Source organism: Nansenia antarctica, assembly GCF_963989245.1.
Source record: "Nansenia antarctica genome assembly, chromosome: 13".
NCBI classification, from domain to species: Eukaryota; Metazoa; Chordata; class Actinopteri; order Argentiniformes; family Microstomatidae; genus Nansenia; species Nansenia antarctica.
The window spans coordinates 13611244-13633343 of record NC_137683.1 but is presented as its reverse complement, the minus strand read 5'-3'; the positions used below and the strand labels follow the sequence as shown (position 1 = coordinate 13633343).

Genomic DNA, 22100 nt, shown 5'->3' with positions numbered 1-22100 from the left:
ACACTGTGCTGTACTCTATGCTATGCTATACCTATTCTAACATTTCCTATCTCTGAACCTTATGTACCCGAGGGTTGTCATATTGCACATAGTGTTATTGCACATTCATTTAAAGTGTCGCAGTTTGCAGGTTTGAAATGTTCACAGTTGTGTTTCAGTATTGCACTTGATTTCAATCTAGTAGCTGCCATCAAATTGTCTAGATTGTCCAGGGCCTAGAACCTAGGTCTTTGCTGTGTTCAGGGCCTGAATGGCCCTGGGGTAGAAGCTGAGCTTCAGTCTGTTTGTCCTTGCGAACATGGTCCTGAACCGCCTGTCCGAGTACAGCCGAGCAAAGTGTTCGTACCCAGGGTGGGATGGGTCTCTGGAGATCTTGGAGGCCTTCCTGAGGCAGCGTGTGTTGTACAGCTCTTCCAGAGAGGGGAGGGGGGCGCCGGTGATCTTCTGGACTCTCTGTAGCGCATTCCTCTCTGCGGCTGGGCAGCTGGAGAACCACACGCAGATGCAGTAGGTGAGTAGGTGATACTGTAGAAAGCAAGGCTAGTTTTGCAAGAATTAGATATTTTGAAGAAGTTCATCACTGAATTACCGTCTGTTTCAGGAGCTGCCTGATTAGACTCTGCTGACTGGAAAACAAATGAACACAATATTTCACTGGTTAACATTATTGACAAGTAATACTGGTGTGTACAAGGATACTGTGTTTTTCTCCTACTGGACATAAGGAGGTTCACAGTAGGACTCACGTGTGAGACATCAGGAGCTCCTCCAATGTTAACACCTCCCTTACGCCCACCGCTGATAATGGACCAGGCTTGGCCTCCAGAGAGGTGGCACCTCTGAGCACCTCTGGGGTAAGGCGGTGAACCGGAGATGGAGCGGAACTCTTCCCACCCTCCGGTGTCAGCCGCTGGACTAGTGGTGCTGAAAGAGAGATACACAATCAGATATCACACCACCCTGTAAGCATGTAACCATGGCAACAACGCTATGGCCTCATATCTGGCGTACGACTAGGGTCACCAAAACACCCACATGTAGTCTCCTTTCTGGGGGCTGAAATCCGTGTTTTGATAGGTGGCAGAACTCCTGGTAGTCCTACAGGGAGAGGAAAGTCAAGTTGTGATTGGTGGATTCTTCCAGGGGATAGATAGGGAGAATTCTATCAATGAAAGTCACACTGGGTATCTTGGCTAATCATACTCACGGTAACCACCGTCAGAAGAGGACCAGGGCTCCTTCAATGCAGCAATGTCCTGGGATGGAGAGTCACTTTTACTGAATACACTAACCACACAATACTACAGAGTTGTTAAATACACTTACTGAGAAACAATGGTGTTACTCAACAAAACAGGCGATGGCAGAGTGGGGGTGGGAGGAGTGTGTGTGTGTGTGTGTGTGTATAGGGGGGGGTTACTTACTATTGTGCCTGGCCCTGCCAGTTCTTTGGCCACCTCTGAGGTGACTCTAGGGGTCCTCCTCCGCCCATCCCCACGGCGGGGATACCGTGGCGAGAGGCTACGTGGAGGCTTCGGAACCAGGCCCTGAGAAAAGAGAAATCCTACTTTCGGGGGGTCATCTCCCTTGTTTGGTCTCCCAAAGTCCACCAGAGCAGGAAAGGTTCCAGCCTGATGCAGAACGAAACAACAATTAATCAGGGACATTGGGATAATATGATGGACATTTTGATGAACTTTTAGCAAATAATATACCCAATCTTGCGTTTGATCTCAAACATTGGTACCACTCAAATAGAGGTATGGGGGAGGCGGGGGGGATTGGGGGTTTACTTACTATTGTGCCTGGCTCTGCCAGTTCTTTGGCCACTTTGGGCTGGCTCCGACTAGCTCTGGCTGCCTTGGGCCATGCGGCCTTGCGGCTGACATGGAGGCCACACAGAGGTGGGAGGCCACACGGAGGCTTCGGAACCCGGCCCTGAGACAACACATGATCATCACATGAAAGTGGGCTGGACTTGAGAGGCCTATGGAAGTCAATCAATTCTATAACAAGTCAATGGCTGACACCAAATCATAACGTTGTCTATAGCCACTGAACCGATCAGAATGGATGGGGAAAATTCAATACCTTACAAACATGGTATGTCTAATTTTCTAGCCTACCAATCCAGTTTGCTCTAAGACAAATCCTACCTTCGGGGGGTTATCGTTCTTGGGGTGCAGTGGGACCGCCTGAGCTGTAAACCACTGTCCAGGCTTCTGGGGACAGGCAAGCTCGGGCGTCTGGGGAGCTGTGAGGGTCCCAGCCTGATGTAGAATAAACCAACAACCAATCAGGGTTGTTAGGATAGAGAGGAGATTATGAGCTACCAATTTACCCAGTTGTATTGCATTTTATCCCTGACATTCTTATAACTCAAAGTTTTAACTTGTCCCATAATAACAAAGGAAAAAAAGACCACCCCAGAATGAAATTAATCCAATTATGATCTGATTTTCACAGTCAGCTAAACTCTCCCTTGCATCACATCCTCCAAGGAACAGACGATTGTTGTAAATGAACAGGAATTCATGTAAAGAAGTGTGAAACTGAAATGAACACAAACTAATGAACACAAACTAATTCGCTTTTTTGTAGGAAGTTATGGTCAAAACTATAATTTATTTTCCAAAATAATTAAATGTAAGACCTAAGATTAACTAATCAGATAGGTATTACATAGAACATCGCATTCATGCTAATCAGAGCATCCTGTATAAATAAGAATAGACTGAATGCTATCATTACAATGTGCTATCGTTACAATGTGCTATCGTACATGCCACCAAACTGTATAACTTAAAGATAAACATTATAACAATAATAGATAATAATTGAACTTACAGGTATTGTCGCTCAAAGGGTTAGAAACTAAAGATATCTAACGATGTGGCAAGAACATTATTGACACTGTAAAAAAACGATCGTTTTCAAGAAGCAGCACTAAAGAAAACACCACTAGATGGCCTAGCCTAGGAAACTAAGATAAAACAACTCAAATAAGACATAGAAACCGTTCCAAACTTACTTTGAGCTTTGGTCTCCGCATCTTTTTAGCGTTTGTATTGTCGTCCATGATTAGGCATGTACAGACAGAAGGTACTTGACGCTTTTTAATACGATGTGTTTGCAAATCAATCACCGACTGATTGTTTTTCCAGTTGCAGTTTGCTTCAGGTGCAACATTGCGTCACAACGTCATCTATGACATCATAATGTCAATCGCGACCACGCCCCTTCCACTCCACCCACTGATGGCCTACGCACTAGAACCATACAACTGGCATCGATGTTTACAGTTAATTGGTTATTATCAAATTAAGAGTATAATATATAGACTATGCCATATAAGATACTTTCACATGCTATGCACTGCAGGTCTCCCCATGAACAATTTCGTCAGTGTCATATCTAAAAATATATTTATTATATCCTAAAATAAGGCTCAATTGTCTCAAAAAAGTGCCGTATCAATGTCCCTGCAAGACAGCTTTTCCCGAACTTGTTGTCTACTAAGCTGACAGATAGCTGCTTAATTGTAGCATGTATGGACACATACAAAGGCAGTGAGAGGTTTAACTATTTGAACGACCATTACAGGTCAATGTGTAGCTAGTAGAGGCACTGGTACTGTACATTGATTGATTGTGTTGAGGTCCTTTATTGAGACTAATTTCTTTCGTCCTGTCAAAGACATTGGTTTGGAATTTAAGAAATCGGAAGAAATCTGACATCTGACTCCTGTTTTCACTTACTAAACTTTGAGTTTGATTATGTGGTCCTCTGTGGCTCAGATGGTAGAGCATGGAAATACTATCGCATAGGTTGTGAATTTGATTCCCGCTGGGACCATATACTGACAAATGTATGCACTCACTGCAATGTAAGTAGTTTTGGATAAAAGGGTCAGCTAAATAAATATACTGTCGAAGCGTTCCGCTTAGCTGCTCACGTTCTTAATTTAGGCCACTAGATGGCGACATTGGTGAATGAAATGAACTCCACTGTAGGTTGAACGGAGTGCTGTAGTGTGTTCCTTCCCCCCACTCCCTATTGAGGTGTGTTGCCACAAATAAAAGCATGACAGAGGGTCTAGATATGTTAACATGGTCAAAAGCAGTGACGTTGTGAACCCTGGGGCTCTAGCCCCGAATGTTAAACCCCCGCAAGTTAAACTTTCCATAAGAATAAGTCTTAAGCAGTATTCAAGTGTTACATGCCTCTATTTGAATCCCTCCACCCATACATCTAATAACTTTATTTGTATAGCGCTTTACGTCAAAGTGCTTTACAATAGGTAAGCAACAATTAACACATAATTTCACAGCACAAATACACAAGCTATGCTCTGTTCGGAATGGTATACTAGCATACTGCATACTAGCATACTCAATGAGTATATACTGCATACTAGCATACTCAATGAGTATATACTGCATACTACCTACTAAATTCATAATAAGTATGCGAAAACCAGCCGACCATTTACACAGAATGCATACTGCCTCCCAGAATGCATTTCGCCGGGAGCAGCGAATTTAAACCTCCATTTTAAACCTCCATTAGCTAAAATATGTAATTTGGGCTTTACAAGTGTTAACATGTCATTTTATGAAGTTTTAATATGTTTTCAGGTGAGAAAGTAACCACATATATTCCCAAAATGTGTCCAGTTTAATATTAAACAGTTTTTAAGCATCTGATTCCCTTTGCAAGCCATTAAATCAATAACATTATTATCAAACGTACATTCTGTTAAATGTAATTACGTCACTGTACGGTCTACTGACGCCGACCAAAAGGCTGGACTGAAGGACACGGATACCATTCAATTCGTTTTTCTTATTTTAGTAAAAATTTAACAGATTGTAAAACCTGCGAATGCAGACAACAAAACATACATGAATACACAGCTCTGACACATTCAATGACTAACACTTTTAAAGGTTTGGAACGACCTCCTCCTCATCGCAGACTCCAGGAAATGTGCTGCCCTGGTCCTCCTGGACCTCAGCGCAGCTTTTGACACTATAGACCATGCCATCCTCTTTAATCGCCTCCAGCAGGAGGTTGGCATCACCGACACCGCCTTGTCCTGGTTTAAGTCCTACCTCAGCAATAGAACCCACGCCGTCCACATAGCAGACAGCTCCTCCAGACAAGCCAACCTCACCTGTGGGGTCCCTCAGGGCTCCATCCTCGGTCCCATCTTGTTCTCCCTCTACATGCTCCCCCTCTGTCTAATCCCTCAACGCTACCAGATCTCATTCCACTGCTATGCGGACGACACCCAGCTTTACTTATCAATCAACACTGACGACCCCGCCGATCTGATGCGCCTGATGGACTGCCTCCACGATGTGAAGGAGTGGATGGCCCAGAACTTCCTACAGCTGAATGAGAGCAAGGGGGAAATCCTCCTCATCGGCAACACCACCGCCATCACTCAGCTCAGCACCAACATGGGAAGCCTGTCCACCCTTGTCAGACCACATGTCAAGAACCTCGGTGTCATCTTTGACTCCGAGCTCAACCTTAACCGACAAGTGAGCTCCGTCGTGAAGTCATGTTTCTACCAACTTCGCATCATAGCCAAGATCAAGTCCTTCCTCACCCCCAGTGACCTGAGGAGTGTCGTCCTCATGCTAATTTCATCTAGGCTCAACTACTGCAACTCACTCTATGCTGGACTTCCTGATAAGACCATCTACCGCTTGCAGCTAGTCCAAAATGCCGCTGCCAGGCTGGTGTCAGGCACTAAAATGAGGGACCACATCTCCCCTGTCCTCATCTCCCTTCACTGGCTCCCAGTAAAGAAGAGAGTGAAGTTCAAGATCTGCACCTTTGTCTACAAAGCTCTCAACAGTCTCGCCCCACCCTCCATCAAAGACCTCCTGGTCCTGTCTTCCACCTCAAGGCCCAGGCTCAGGTCTGACGCCCAACTCAGCCTGAGGGTCCCCCGCACCGACCTCAAGAGGAAGAGTGACCGTGCCTTTGCGGTGATAGCACCGACCCTGTGGAACGCGCTCCCTTCCGCCATCAAGTCTGCCCCCACTCTGGACTCCTTGAGAGCCAAGTTAAAAACCCACCTCTTCGTCAATGATGTTCCCTAAGTCTACTCCCTATTTGTTGTAAATTGTATCCCTTGAGATGTTCGTTTAAGTAGTCTGTGTCTGTTTGCTTTCTGTGTTCCTTGTCCTTGTCCTTGTCTTTATCTGTTCCTTTACCCGGGCTGCGCCCCGGGCCGATGTAAAAGTTGGATGGGGGGCGCATTATAAATAAAATTAACATAATGTAACGGAGTAGAAAGGTCAAGTTCAATTATAGCTAAAATAGGTATAAACTGCGCCCTCTAGTGGTTTAATGACGTGGTATATCCGGGGTGTGTCCGTGACCCGGATGCTGTGTAAATATAGCTGGACAGTGCAATTGCACGGGACGTTTTGATTGATTGATTGAAAACTTTATTAGAAGATTTGCAGAAGTAGGTACATGAAAGTACATATTACATACAAGGTCAACTAACAGGATAAAAACCCAAGAAAGCCACTGGCTTATTTCAATTGGGGTCCTTGATAACGTAACGTGATCTCCCTCAGTTCATTCTTAACCACTGATGCGGTAAGGTCATGTTTTCTGCAGGGTCTGAGATCGCATATAATTTAAGAGATTATTAATGTACCTATGTTTTATTTGAATGTTTAATGATCAAGATAGCTGTTTTGAGTTTCCCTGGTTATAGTATTTTAGTTTGGAACATGCCACAAGTTTAGTAATGTGAGTTTTAAGTTGTTAACATTGATGGCGCTAACGTGAATGTTCGTGTAACACTATTTTAGAATGTAGCTCGATGACCCTGCAAGTCCCGTGTCCAGAATTTGATGCACTGTTTTCTACAGGTAATATTATTATTGTTGTGTTATTATATGTCTGTTGTTCTGTTAGTAGACCGTATTGTATGCAGTGGCGTAGCGCAAAATCCCGGGGCCCCCCCGCAAGGTGGCGGCGGGGGCCCTTTCGCAACGGAGTAAAAAAAAAAAAAAAAAAAAAAAACGTGCGTTTTTTAGAGGCCGATGCGTTATTGACGTTGCGAAATTTCGCAATATGCACTCTACATTCTAAATGCTTGACTTAGCAAAAGGTACAAACAAGTGAGAGCAATAGCCTTTAACTAAAACCAAATGGTAGACTACACATCAGTAGAATGTATTATAAGTAGAATAGTACAAGCTTTATTTCTTTAAACAAAGTGTGGTGTGCACAGCAGTGTGATATCTGTAAACATATCTGTAGACTCTCCGCTAAGGGTTGCCAGATGGGATTGAGAATTTCCAACCTAACCAATCTAAAAACTTCTAAATCCACCAAAAACCAGCCCATCTGGCAACCCTGTCTCCGCTGCATCAGAGTCTACTTGTTGCGTAAAATTGGCCAGGGTTAGTCAAATCCTTTTGGATTTGGATTTGTCCGTTGGACATCTCGTATATTGGTATATTGTGGCATTTCTTTACTGTTTGCCATCTGGTCTAGGAATACCCAGGGAGACGCAGACCGCAGAAGTAGATTAGAATAGTAGAATAGAAAAAAGAAACAGCTATATATAGCCTAACCATGCTGAATTACAGTATGTACCTGTATGATGCACTGACAGCCTGTGACTGTGAACCTGGCCGGACCCTGCCCTTCTGCCTGAGTTTGAGTATGATGCTGCCCAAATAAATGTTATTGTTTAGTGCTGTACGCTTTCGTGGTATTATATTGTGTGAATTATCATCTGTATGTTGTTTTTCTTTCACTCGACTAACCGCCGAGATAATACTTGAGACATGTACTTCCGTAAACATACATTTTTTATTTGATTTTTTTACAATATCGGACCGACAGTCCCACATATAGCGGCTATAATGTCCGAATAGAGAATCTACCACCACCTAAAGAATGCTTATTGTACTTTGTATTGTATTTTCGCTTGCTCATTTTCCTTGTGTCTCGCTGCCTACGTGTGACGTCAAAGTCATGTTGCTATTGGATACGGCTAACTATGTATATATTTTTAAATATAGGCCTATATATTAAAATTAAGGTTGATACAATGAAGGGCCACTTATTTTCTTTATTTTATATATTTTGTAATTATACAAAAAAAAAAAAAAAAATTGGGATCCAATGTTAGGGGGCCCCCTAGTGGCTGGGGCCCCCCCGCGGTGCGTCGCTTGCGGGCCCGTCCGCTACGCCACTGATTGTATGAGGTTGGGTCTTCCACCTCGCTAGTTTGCAACATGCTCGCGGCTTACCTAGCAGCCAGGTTGCAGCCATTGTTGCACGTGGTGCGCATGCGTATTCCAAGTGCGTGGTTTTTCCATGCATTTGGATGTTATGATTTCTTGTTGTTGTTGTTAAATGAATACCACTATATGATCACACAAGTGAAGATTTATGTAGTCTACACATTTTGTATTTTTGTTTCATATTATTGTTATAATTTGTGTAGTATGAGTGACTACTGTATGCTCAGTTCATTCTTAACCACTGATGCGAATGTAGCTCGATGACCCTGCAAGTCCCGTGTCCAGAATTTGATGCACTGTTTTCTACAGAATAAATGAACGTGAGCCATCCAGCTGAGAGTGATTCATGAAAAGATACACCCCGTCACAATAACATAACATAACATAACACAAAGCATATAAATGTTACACAAAGCACGCATCAAACACACTAACCGTGGCATCCCTCGAGTCCTGGCATCACACAATGAACCCATACGCACGGTCTCCCACTATTAAGCACCTAATCACAGCCCCCAATATCCCTACGCATAACTGATCACTATACTCAAACAATTCCCACGCAGTTATGAGGCATAACTCAAAATAATGTTACTAATAACATGTTATTCAAATAACATTCAAAATAAAAATCCACATTTGTCCCATTTTATAGGCTGAATTCATGCACACTGAAATACCCCATCCTAACTGGACAGTACAGTCACACACATGCAGAGACTGAAGGACAACTTGTGTTTTTGTTTTAATAAGCCAGACAGCCAGTCTGCTACCTCAACATCACCATTCTAAAGCTCTGGGACCTGGACTAGACTGATTATTAATGTGATCAATGGATCTGATCAATCCAAGTGAATCTAATTGTCTGAACATCCTCAATTTCTCTCTGTACACACCCAGTATTCATTACACTCAAAATCGCCAAAATACTTAAATATAAAAATGATAACTAGCTAATAATGAAAATACAGTATGTTGAGAGCATCTGATTCATAATAATGTGAACACCCTGAGAAGTCAAACAGTCTCATGTATATAGAGTCATATTATCTTCTTATGAGGCTGGAGAGGCTGGGCTATATCTGACATTGCTGCTGCATATTCACCATCTCTAGCAGACACACTGAGAGCACAAATTATGATAACAAACGATAACCAAGTAAAACATGACTCTATTTGGTCAATTACACCATAATCTTCCCTAATGAGTGACAACAGATACATATAATTCTAAATGTGCTTATTTTTCTGCTTGGTCAGAGTTGAAGGTTAAAAATCAGTCAGTGTGATTGACAGGAGAGATGATCAGAGGGGCAGAGTTTTTACCACCATCATTACTACCAGGGTAGAAGAATGGATAGAGTTTCTCAGTGAAGGTGCAGCCAGTGAAAGAGTAGATCAGAGACCTGGCCTCCACATCATAAAAGGAGACCTGGCCCTCCTCATAATCCACAAACACCCCCACCTTCTGGGGCTTCTCTCTCAGGGACAGGCGGACAGCAGTGCTAGCATTAGCCTCGTACTCATTTCCATTCCTCAACCAGACAGTCCAGAATCCATTCCCAGGGCTCAGTGAGATAGCCCCCTTCCTGTTGATGGACTCTCTGGCCACTCCTACAGCCCAGCTAGTCTTCTCCTTCACCTCCACTTCATAGTAAAACCTCACTGAGGAGAAACCCTCCTTTCCTAGAATACCGGGACAATAGGAAAACCTCTCTGCGTTATCAGGGAGATTCTTACTTGTGTCTCCTAATCTAACTTGTTTCCCATCCTCAGACAGAATGAGACTGGGCTGTGCTGTATCAGGGTCCAGAGTCACGTCCACTGCATACTGCTGACTTCTCTTCAGCTTGACTTCAGGCAGCTTCTCCATCTCTGTATTCAGTGTCTCCTCCAGCTCAGACAGAACTCTCCTCACAGACTCGACATTCAGATCACTGTGGACGCTGACCTCAGACCAGTCCTTGGTGTGTGGAGGGGTGGACAGGGAAGGGAAGCTCTGGAGGAGGTGGAGGTGGTCCTCAGTGTGCGAGAGCTGCTCCAGCTCAGTGCTTCTCCTCTGTAGCTCAGTGATCTCCTGCTCCAGCTCTTTAATCAGCCCTTCAGCCCACCTCTCTGCTGCTTTCTGCTTCTCCTCGATCACGTCAAGGAGCTCAGCCTGGCTTCTCTTCATGGAGTCCACCAGAGCAGTGAAGACCTGTACGCTGTCTGCTTTCTCTCTCTGTGCATCTTTCTTACTAAGATCTACTGAGTGTTTGATCTCTGAAACCTTCTGCAGTCGCTCCTGGATCATCTGCTGAACATCTGCCTCTGTCTTCCCCAGCTGAGCCTTCCTCTCTCCATACTCCTCCTCTATGGGGACGGTGTCATGGGTCTTGTGGTCTGTTTTCATGCACAGCCAACACACACACATTTCATCACTCCTACAGAACAGCTCCAGGAGTCTGTCGTGCTTCTTACACATCCTGTCTTCCAGGTTCTCCACAGGGTCGATCAGCTTGTGTCTCTTTAAGGCTGCGACTCTCTGATGAGGCTCCAGGTGAGTCTCACAGTAAGAGGTCTGACACACCAGACAGGACTTCAGAGCCTTGAGCTTCGTCCCAGTGCAGATGTCACAGGACACTTCTCTAGGTTTGACAGGTGTGTCTGGGGCTGGGCTGCTGGTTGCCTTCACTTCAACTGACTTCCTAAACTGAGTGGCCATCTCAGAGATGAAAGTATTGACAAAGAGATCTGGTCTCTTTTCAAATGCTTTTTTACACATTGGACACTGGCACAGGTCATTGCTGTCCCAGTACTTTCTGATACAGGCCATGCAGAAGTTGTGTCCACATTGAATAGTGACAGGGTCAGTGAACACATCCAGACAGACAGAACACAGGAACTGCTCCTCAGACAGGAGACTGCTGGAGGAAGCCATATCTAGAGAGACCAGAGGTGACACCATAAAGCATTTCCTGGAATCAATCAGATCTCGATAGTTTCAGCTATGGAGCTGTCAAGACTTTCTTATGGGATTATACAGCGACCAATAATGATAACATTATTCTACATCACATAGGAAATAGTCCTTCAACCAAATCAATACGTTTTACATACTGAACCGTCTATAAAAAGAGTGTGAACACAATAGTTTATCTTGACTTGTCATTGTAAGTCTCTCAACTCACCTGTCTGTGATTCTGTGAGAGTGTGGACACTGTCTCTGTCCTTTATACTGTATGTGTGGTAGATGTCTCTGTCCTTTCTACTGTATGTGTGATAGATGTCTCTGTCCTTTCTACTGTATGTGTGATAGATGTCTCTGTCCTTTATACTGTATGTGTGATAGATGTCTCTGTCCTTTATACTGTATGTGTGATAGATGTCTCTGTCCTTTCTACTGTATGTGTGATAGTCTCTGTCCTTTCTACTGTATGTGTGATAAATACCTGTTTGAGGACGATATCTAACAAGTTTGAGAGAGTCTGCCCTTGTCCACGATACACTTTATGTCTCTACACAGTTTAGTTTCATTTCAGCTGCCTGACGTTGAGATGCTCCTCCCCTCCCAGTACAGCTCTCCTCCCTGGAACAGAGTTAACCCTTTACAGGCTGGTCTGTTTCTAACATGTGGTTTTACACATACGCTCTTCTTACCTGTCATTTCCTATCATCATATTGTTCCCAGTCAGTATAAACTGTAATCAGAATAATATTTGTGATGAGGACTAAGGTTGCTACAGAGGAAACACTTCCTCTGGCATGGATCACCGTGTTTGATGCCACCCAGGGGCGGCGCTAGGGGGTGGCTACTGGGGCTCAAGCCCCGGATGTTTTCTGAAAAGCCCCGAATGTTTTACTTTAAAAAAAAATAAAAAATAAAATAAAAATTGTCTTGAGTAACGTGCAGTACCGGAGTCCAACAGAGAGGCAGCAGCTGCGCGACATTAGCCTGCGTACTGCGTAGCCTGCCCTGCCCTGAAGAAGAAGTGATCTCAATCAGTGCCTGACTTGCAAAATTGTAAGGATGGATATCCCAAAGTTGTTTTCAACAAAACAAGCGCCAAGAACTGTTGCAGCAGCAGTATCAGCAGCAAGAATGACATCACCAGCAGTGATGACATAGATGATGTTTCAGGTTTGTGAATCTTATTAGAAAGGTGACTGACTCACTGACACTACTTTTCCAGTTTGCTGATGCTAGCTGGCTATCATAACATAACGTTATGTTATAATGAAAATGAAACATAGCAAGGTACTGTTACGGTACATGGTAAGAAATCAAACAAAGGATAATACTTATACAAATAAAGTGAATAACAGGCTGATAGTCTTTGATATCTGCACTCTGGTTGACTGAGTAACAAGTGAAAAAGAATGATGTAACGTTAATGTTACAGCTAGTAAACATGGAGTAACCACATTAAGTATGCCCTTATGGTAGTATGTATGTATACAGAACATGACTCAAATCTATCCTAAGATGTAACGCTAACTAACTAAGTTTGTTTAATGTCCCAGGGGGGATTTGATTTCACAGTACTATACACAGGCCAACAATACATGTAATATATCGTCATATAACACAGGACAAGACTCTAAATACAATATAAGTGGTGAGCACAGAGTCTGCCCTGATATACATACTGTAACATAACTAGCCTCAGCCCATCAATTATGTAATTCTATACAAATATAAATGATGGTGACTGACTGACAGGGGGAGCTACGTGTGCTGACCTCCCTCTGTGCCCAGAACCACCACAATTAGTTTGCTTCATTAAAGGGTGTGAATGTATATGTGTTCTCCAGTGCCTTTTGTCCGCTTTAAGGTGGTGGTAAGTTGAAGGTTGAAGGCAAAAATTTCCGACGCGCTCCGCGCGCACATTACATTCTCCCTCTGGGCTAAGCCCCGGATCTCCTACGATCCTAAATCCGCCCCTGGTGCCACCTAAACTCTCTCTCTCTCTCTCTCTCTCTCTCTCTCTCTCTCTCTCTCTCTCTCTCTCTCTCTCTCTCTCTCTCTCTCTCTCTCTCTCTCTCTCTCTCTCTCTCTCTCTCTCTCTCTCTCTCTCTCTCTCTCTCTCTCTCTCTCTCTCTCTCTCTCTCTCTCTCTCTCTCTCTCTCTCTCTCTCTCTCTCTCTCTCTCTCTCTCTCTCTCGCCAGGTATGAACAGTAAACAGGAGAGTGTATCAGGTCATAGGTTGCTACAGAGTTAAGTCTTTCTCTGCCACAGATCTCAGTGTTTAATGAGGCTTAATTCACTCATTGACAAAGAATTCCGGAACACTCACCACAGAGTGCCAAGCGTTTTATGTGGTATCTACCTAGCAACAACACTTTGATTGGCTACAGGGTTAGGTATTGAACACAGGCCTGAGGACGGAATGAAGACTAGAGTGTCCAGTGTTTTATGTGGTATCTACCTAGCAACAGCACTTTGATTGGCTCCAAAATGAAGCGTCATAATTGATGCATTTCTGGTGAATAAAGTCACCCTTTGCAGTCTAGAATGATGACAATGTGGGCGACTTTATTCACCTCGGTGATCAATTAATCAATCATCATTCACAGGTGTCAGGTAACAGAGACTTTATTCATCAGGTGTTGATGTTTGATATGCAGTGATGATAAAACCACCACAGAAACAGACCATTAGACAAACGTATAATATCACAGAGAAGATCTCTCTCTCTCATATTACAATCACAGTCACCCTTAAACAGTTTTTAAGCATATTCGATTCCCTTTGCAAGCCATTAAATCAATAACATTATTATCAAACGTACATTCTGTTAAATGTAATTACGTCACACACATGCAGAGACTGAAGGACAACTTATGTTTTTGTTTTAATAAGCCAGACAGCCAGTCTGCTACCTCACATCACCATTCTAAAGCTCTGGGACCTGGACTAGACTGATTATTAATGTGATCAATGGATCTGATCAATCCAAGTGAATTTAATTGTCTGAACATCCCCAATTTCACTCTGTAGATACCCAGTATTCATTACACTAAAAATCCCCAAAATACTTTAAATTTAAAGAAGACATTAAAATGATAACTAGCTAATAACAAAAATACAGTATGTTGAGAGCATCTGATTTATAATAATGTGAACACCCTGAGAAGTCAAACAGCCTCATGTATGTAGTCATATTATCTTCTTATGAGGCTGGAGAGGCTGGGCTGTATCTGACATTGCTGCTGCATATTCACCATCTCTAGCAGACACACTGAGACAATGAATGAATGAATGAATGAATGAATGAATGAATCGTTTAATGACCACACGACCTAGGTCGGTGGAATTTGTTTTCGGTACAGCTCAATACAGCAGTGTCAAAAAAACAAACATACACACATTGAACTATTGTTTCAGTATGACTTTTATTAAACTGCGGTTCCTTCCGCTCACGCCCACATACAACATCCGGGTCTTACATGCAACATTATCAGGTCACCCCTAGGTGTCCCTGTAACACAGGCTACTAACATATGCCTATATGTAACAACTATCACATGGACATGAACACACATAACCACAAGACAAAAACATATTTACAATTTACAATTTATAAAGTGCAGTGAGTCAGGTGTTGAGAGTCCTTATGGCAGAGGGGAAAAAACTGTTTTTGAAGCGGGTTGTTTTGGTGGCCAGGGATCTGTAGCGCCGTCCAGAGGGCAACAGTTGGAACAGGTGGTGAGCAGGGTGGGAGGGGTCAGAGATCATTTTATGTGCTCTATTTGTGGTGCGTTTGAGATACAGTGATTCAACTGATGGGAGAGGGGTGCCGATGATCTTGGATGATTTCCTTACTATTTGCTGGAGTTTCCTTTTTGATTTACTGTCCGAGCTGCCGTACCAAACTGTGATAGATGAGGTGAGTATGCTCTCAATGATGAAAATGAAATGAAAATTATATGATAACAAACGATAACCAAGTAAAAAATTACTCTATTTGGTAAATTACACCATAATCTTCCCTAATGAGTGACAACAGATGAATATAATTCTAAATGTGCTTATTTTTCTGCTTGGTCAGAGTTGAAGGTTTAAGATTGTTGTCTTTATTTGCACTTGACCACCACGGACCTCATTGTCTCTTAGCTTGTTTTATAGCATTTTCGCTTTTTAATTGTCTAGTGTGTAATATTTGTGACATATGTGTATATGTTTTCTGTTTTTGCACCTTCAGAAGAACCACTACAATTTCATTGTATAGGCAACTGTACAAGGACAATAAAGTCTATTCTATTCTATTCTATTTCAAGTGGCATATTTGTAATCATGACGACTAGCCTGGTCTAAGAATGCATTTCACCATGTTAATTCCCAGTATAGTGAAAATACCACCGCTCATCCGTGATCAGACTTAGCTGGGGTGCTGCAGCTGAAGAGTATCAAATAGAGTGCAAGAAAGCAGCATCTGCACACTCAAATCTGTGCAAAAAACGATGTTTATTGCAAGCTTTCGGTCCCCAGGCTATCGGACAATGTAAACAACAGCTGTATGACGGGTTTGTATGACGCAGTTTGACGAGGCTGAAAGCGCACAGGGTTGCCCGATGGGATTGACAATTTACAGCCTAAACTTTCTATAACCTCAAAATCAAGTAGCCCATTCGGCGGTAACCCGCCCCATCTGGCAACCCTGGACGCAACCCTTCAACCCTGGACGCGAAATGCATTTTGGGAAATAGGACCCGACCTAGTGTCCATCGTAACTGACTTAATTTTTTCCAGAAGTAATTGCTCACATACTAAATTTCTCGCATACTCAAATCTCGCATACTGTACAGTGTGAACGTACTACATACGTATCTAATATGAGTAGTATGCTAGTACGCTATTCCGAACACAGCACTGTGGCAAAATGTTATCATCTGGAATCAACAAGACGTTCCCATAGCCGAACACATTCAATGTCATAGTTCTATATTGTCCATAGCGCCCCCTAGTGGTCTGATCATAAAATGTCCTTTGTAGAGGGTCTGGGAAAGCGCTCAGTCCTTCAGATAAAAGGAAAACTTTTCCTTTTGTGTGTGTCAGTCAGCCACAGGGGGACAGAGGGAATGCAGTGTTCTCCCCTCCCGTGTGTGTGTGTGTGTGTGTGTGTGTGTGTGTGTGTGTGTGTGTGGGGGGGGGGGGGGCAATGGATTGCATGGGAACTCAGGAGAAGCAACAGACACTGCTGGAACAATTGTCCACTGCGGGGTCTTTGGCAGCCAGGGAGGCTGTCAGTCACACTGACATCTCTGTCACACACAACAACAGTTCTCTCCCTGCCCAAATCTGTCATTTAGTTACTGGGGTACAGTACAGGCCACTGGTTAATTGATGATAATAATAATAATAATAATAATAATAATAGCTTGGTTTTATATAGCGCCTTTCACAAACCCAAGGACGCTTCACAGAATTTATAGACAGAGAGTCAGACAGACACAACAAAAAAACAAAAAAAAACAAAGAGACTGTGACAGCGACCAAACTAAACCAGGGGCCAAAGGCCTCGGTGAACAGATGGGTTTTGAGATTTGAAAGTGTCCAGGGTAGGTAGGGGCATTGCGAATCACTGTGGGGAGAGAGTTCCAGAGGGTGAGTGCTGCCACACTGAAAGCTCTGTCCCTGAAGGTCCGTAGGTTGGTGCGGGGGGGTGGAAAGCAGACCCATGTCTGAGGACCGCAGGTTTCCGGGATGGGGTATGTTGGCAGAGAAGGTCGGTTAGGTACTGGGGGGGGGCGCATCCGTGGAGGGATTTGTAGGTGAGAAGGAGGATTTTGTATGTGATGCGGGACTTGACCGGAAGCCAGTGGTGCATATGTCAAAACATCCTATTTTCCAAATGTTCTCCTCCTATGAAATTCATATTTGAAAGATGAATTAGCAACTCTGTATCTAGTAATACATTTTTATCAACATGGTGCTATTCATCTAAGGAGTTAATGGCCAACTTCCCTAAATCCTGAACAAAACGAACTCTGTCCAACAAAGCTAATCGTAACAGCATCTCTGCGGTTTATATCCCTTGTGACTGACCCGACTCTTAAATCTCTCACAGAGTGTAGACGTCTCTAAACCCGTCATCTCACAACATCTGTGGTTTGAAATGGCCTATTGGGAAGATGAACATGAAACTGGGGGTCGCAAAAACCCCTCATTTATCTGAAGAGGTCATAGTGCCCTGAGGTTATCCATGGAGGTATACACATGAGGCTGAACTCCTTCACATTCCACATATCCAGACACACCAGCTGTACGGTCTCTTATGAAGTCAATTATCCTGTCTTAATCCAGCACGTCTATCTAGTAATAGGTCATTTGTTTGGATATATTGATATCGATCAAATATCTAATGACATTTGTGGTTGTGCTTTTCACACTATGCTATGTTGATTGGGGTTTGATAGCGCGGTGAAAAGGGTTGGTTTTTGATTACAAATGACCTGAGGCTGCAACACACAGTTGTTGTGTCTCTCACAGCGGCTGTTCACTGATGCAGATATATTCCACATCTCTCCTCGTGCATTCGGAGATGAAAACCACCAGGCTGTGGTGAGCGATCGATAGCATTAATAATGCTATCATGACCCGGCTATCACCCCCTTCTCCAGTGCTTCTGCGTCTCGGGCTCATCAAACGGCCCGATTAATATTTGATAGGTAGCCTTGTCAGAGTGTTTCTCGTATCATGGCAGAGGAGCAAAATAAAGGCAACACTCCACCGAAAGACACTGATTTGAATATAAGACAAGTCAATCATCGCGTTGGATGAGAGGTGGTTTTCTGGCTCACTGCACAAGCTGAGATGTTCGAGACTACATCTCTAATTTGGCAGTGGACTTCACACTGTATACGGAGAAAGGTGCTATTGCTGAATGATAACTATATTGTATATACCTGGGGATAACAAAAGGTGAGAGGAAGTTGTTGGATAAGACTGACGTTACTCTGTAAAAGGTCAAAGGAACCTGTTAAGCATCCGACCGGACGGGCTGGCAGCAGGCCCTAGCGCCATGTGCTAATTGTCTTGCCCTGTACAAGCTTCCTATGTTCCCATGGTTACGTAGGTAGTCATACGTTACATCCTCTCAAAGCTATGATTCTTGCGCTTCGAGCCAAATACTCCATCTCAAGATACAATCACAACAGCAGGCACAATCAACATCACTGTCAGACCACCAACAAATGCTCGCCCCCACAGAGCCAGGATCATCACAGAGCACCTCCAGTATTTGGGAGTGGAGAGGGTGGAATGGCCTGCCGTGAGTCCAGACCTCAACCCAATTGAACACTTGTGGGGTCAGCTTGGGCGTGCTGTACGTGCCAGAGTGACCAACGCAACCATGTTGGGTGACTTGCGGCAAATCCTAGTTGAGGAATGGGATGCCGTCCCACAGCAGTGTGTGACCAGGCTGGTGAGCAGCATGAGGAGGAGGTGCCAAGCTGCTGTGACTGCGTATGGATCTTCCACACACTACTGAGGTCCCTGACAATGTAAAATGAATAAAGTGTAAAAATGGCCTTATTACTGTGGGAGAGTGCAATCATCCAATCCACCAAGCAACTCAAAACGAGAGTGAATACCAACAGAAGAATATAGGGGATTTTGGCAAATATTTTTGGGGCGCTACCCACACGTTTAGCTGTGTTGCTCATTCCACGAATGCATGATCCTTACAAGTTGTACCTCGTTGTAAAGGTGACTAATCAGGCTTTCCAATGATATAAAATACAATACCAATTGGTATTATTAAAGGGGAGGAATAATCAACAAAAACAGCGTTTCTGAACTTTTTTTGAGGGGTTTAGAAGAATATAGGTTAAAATCTTGTTTTTCATGCCCTAAAGGAGCAAGAGCAATAAAAATACAAAAAGAACACAGGAAAATCCTGACTGAGGGTGTAGAAATTGTTTCATTTTTCTCCTTTTTTAAAGGGTTAGGGTTAGGTTGTTTTTTTGTCCTAAAATATGTTGCAATTTTATGTTACATACAGTATAAAAACGGGGCTAACCTCACAACCCAGCTTCCCACAGTTATACTGTAAACTTACAGCTGATACTGCAACATTGTTCTGATAAAATACACAAATGTTATCTATTTTGGCAAAACTCACAGACACACTGATAAGTAAAATGATAAACACGACAGTAAGAACATGTTTAGACTCTAGAGTTTTTCTGGGCATCTAATGATGAAACCAGTGCACGAATATAGAAAGGTAACAAAGCAAATATTTATTTATTACTGTAATAAGTTCAGCTGTACGCCCACAAGTTTTTAAAAATAAAATGCGGTGATACAGATCTACACGTAAATCAGTCTGCATCCTGACCAGGCCAAAGGACCTCATCTACATCGCCTGCCATGTTTTCCTTGGCCAGGGTGAAAAGTATATACAGTATAGGCTACACATGAACAGGGCTCTCAAGTCTCACGCATTGGGTGTGAGACAAAGTGTGGCGTGTGAACAGGTTGAAATGCGTGTGTCTCACGCCCAATGCGTGAGACTTGAGAGCCCTGCATGAATGTAAGACAAAACAACATTAAACTATACATTTCTCTAAACACTGTAGGCATCCATAGAAACCATTAAGTTATGTTATTGTAATTATAGAAGACTACTGAAATGGTTACTTACTTACCTTTTCTTATCTCTTCTTCTTCTTCTTCTTCTTCTTCTTCTTCTTCTTCTTCTTCTTCTTCTTCTTCTTCTCCACTCTGTTCTCCATGCTTCTCCCAACACAGTAGATGTCACCTGAGGCCTCTTATGCTCTGACATGATTGAAGTGTTTTGTCAATTGAGTTTGAACAGGTGAGAAATTAGTGAGACCAATTAGGGTGTGTAATAGGCTAGGTGCACGATCTCTACTTCCTGAAAGGCACCTTGCATGAACATATCCTGTCTCACTCTATTGGTTTAATTGATTAATCAGCTGTGCGGTAAGCTGTTGGAACACACAGTGCACAGCTGATTAATCAATTAAACCAATAGATGAGAGAGGATATTTTCATGCCAGGTGCCTTTCAGGAAGTAATGGAGATCGTGCACCTAGCCTATTGGGGTGTGGCATTTTGAAGGCCAGTGTTTTCCAGGTGAGCAAAGTGTGCTAAATGAGGCAATTTGTTCTTGGGAATTTTGCAAAAATGTGCTTTTGAATTTCTATTTGAGTGAAAACAATGGAATTGTGCTTAGAGTTTAGCAGTCTTGTTGTTGATACATGAGCTTCAAGCTTTAAGACTTGTGTGCATAGTTCGTTTTCTTGTGTGTATATAATGGATAAAAAAAACTGTAAGCTCATGAGGTATTTATAAGTTATTCTCTTCAAGAATCAATGATAAGATATAATTGATATAAAAGTAAAAAAAATGGAAGTACGAATTACAGTTGGACATTTTAAAGAAAACCCCCAGATTCGGGTTCCGACCTGTTCCAGAACCAGAAGGCTTTCTGACGGACAGCCGGGCCAGGCCATGCTCTGAGTCTGACCATTGGACGCTCCGACCGGTGCGGTGTCCTTGGTTCGAGCACTCACCTCATTATAGAATGTGCAGCATTACTTTCGCCGCTAGATGGCAGTATGATTTAGTGTTAAAAACATTTGAATATTTTGTCGAAAAAAATGTCTTTAGGGGATACGTTTGATTTTCACAGACCTTTTTTTCTACAAAAAAAGCACCCAGGCGAGCGTAGCCTATAATATTCAAATGAATTATAATTTGCACAAAATTGATAGATTCAGGTAACCTGACTGAGTTGGGCTACTTTCCAGCTGTCTAGGCCTATTCACCAAACTCTCACTTTGAGCAGTAATGCCTACGTTTTATGTAGTTATAATACTGCAGTTGTTAACATTTAAAACATTTTTACAAAACACACACAAAAGAGAAAAACTAAATAAATGAAAACTCACCTAACAATGGTTGATGAAAACCCACTTAACAATGGTTACACACTACAGACAAGGTATGTAGAGTAGTCTTGATAAAGTAAAACTTGTCAATTGCAGGTGTCTTTCTTGAAATAACGTCCAGCTTGCCACAAACGCCAAAATCCATCAACTGTCTGAGCACAAGGGAACAGTCACGTTTGACCTGACAATTAAACACATGTCTAATTGGGATTACATTTTATCATCATATGCCAACGCATTGGGTTAATCGGGTACAAAGATACATTTGTTGCTACAATGGGGGTCCTAAAATGTGAGATCATGTGAACAGACCACCTGCGGGGCTTTCATTGCCATTTCAATATCATTCATGTCAAGGCCTTGCACTCTCTCAGTAACACAAGTTGTGAGAGATGTTTCGATTCAAGCTCCGTAAAATAGTGAACAGTAACCTGTTCAGCTGGGACAAATTAAAGTGAGATCCCCAAAGTTCTTTATTTCAATAACGTCTATCAAAACAAAACGGTCGCAAATTGGACATTTAGGGGAACCTCGGTGCATCTGACGGGACACTTCAAACTACACGTAACCTTTATTCTTTGCCATTAAAGAAAGATCAAAGTGTCCGCAGATGAAAAGAAACCCGTTCCCTGCATTTAAACTCCATTCACTTCGTCTTCTTTTAGTAAATTAAGAAGCGAGCCTAGGCAAGCATGTGAAGAAGTTTTTAACAATTATGGAGATGCTCTCCAACTCAGCCCCTGCCTCTAATTACGTCTCTGATGGTTAAAAGGGTTCCCTTCTGCCGAGACGCACAAAAGGATCTATTGCAGACATTTGGTGACCGCAAGGAATCCCAAAGTACAGAGTGGAGTGATGGTGGGAGATTGACAACTCTAAACAGTTACACAGAAGTGTACATTTATC

At 42.9% G+C, this 22100-nt stretch overlaps 1 protein-coding gene across 1 annotated transcript; it reads right to left on the bottom strand.

The window, feature by feature from the left end:
• Nucleotides 1-9567: 9567 nt before the first annotated feature.
• On the bottom strand, nt 9568-11211 carry LOC308169286 (E3 ubiquitin-protein ligase TRIM21-like; the record flags this gene model as incomplete). The annotated part of the gene is made up of 1 exon (XM_080543965.1): nt 9568-11211. The coding sequence occupies one exon, from the start codon at nt 11209-11211 to the stop codon at nt 9568-9570; it is 1644 nt and encodes a 547-aa protein (XP_080400091.1).
• Between the last annotated feature and the right edge of the window lie 10889 nt (nt 11212-22100).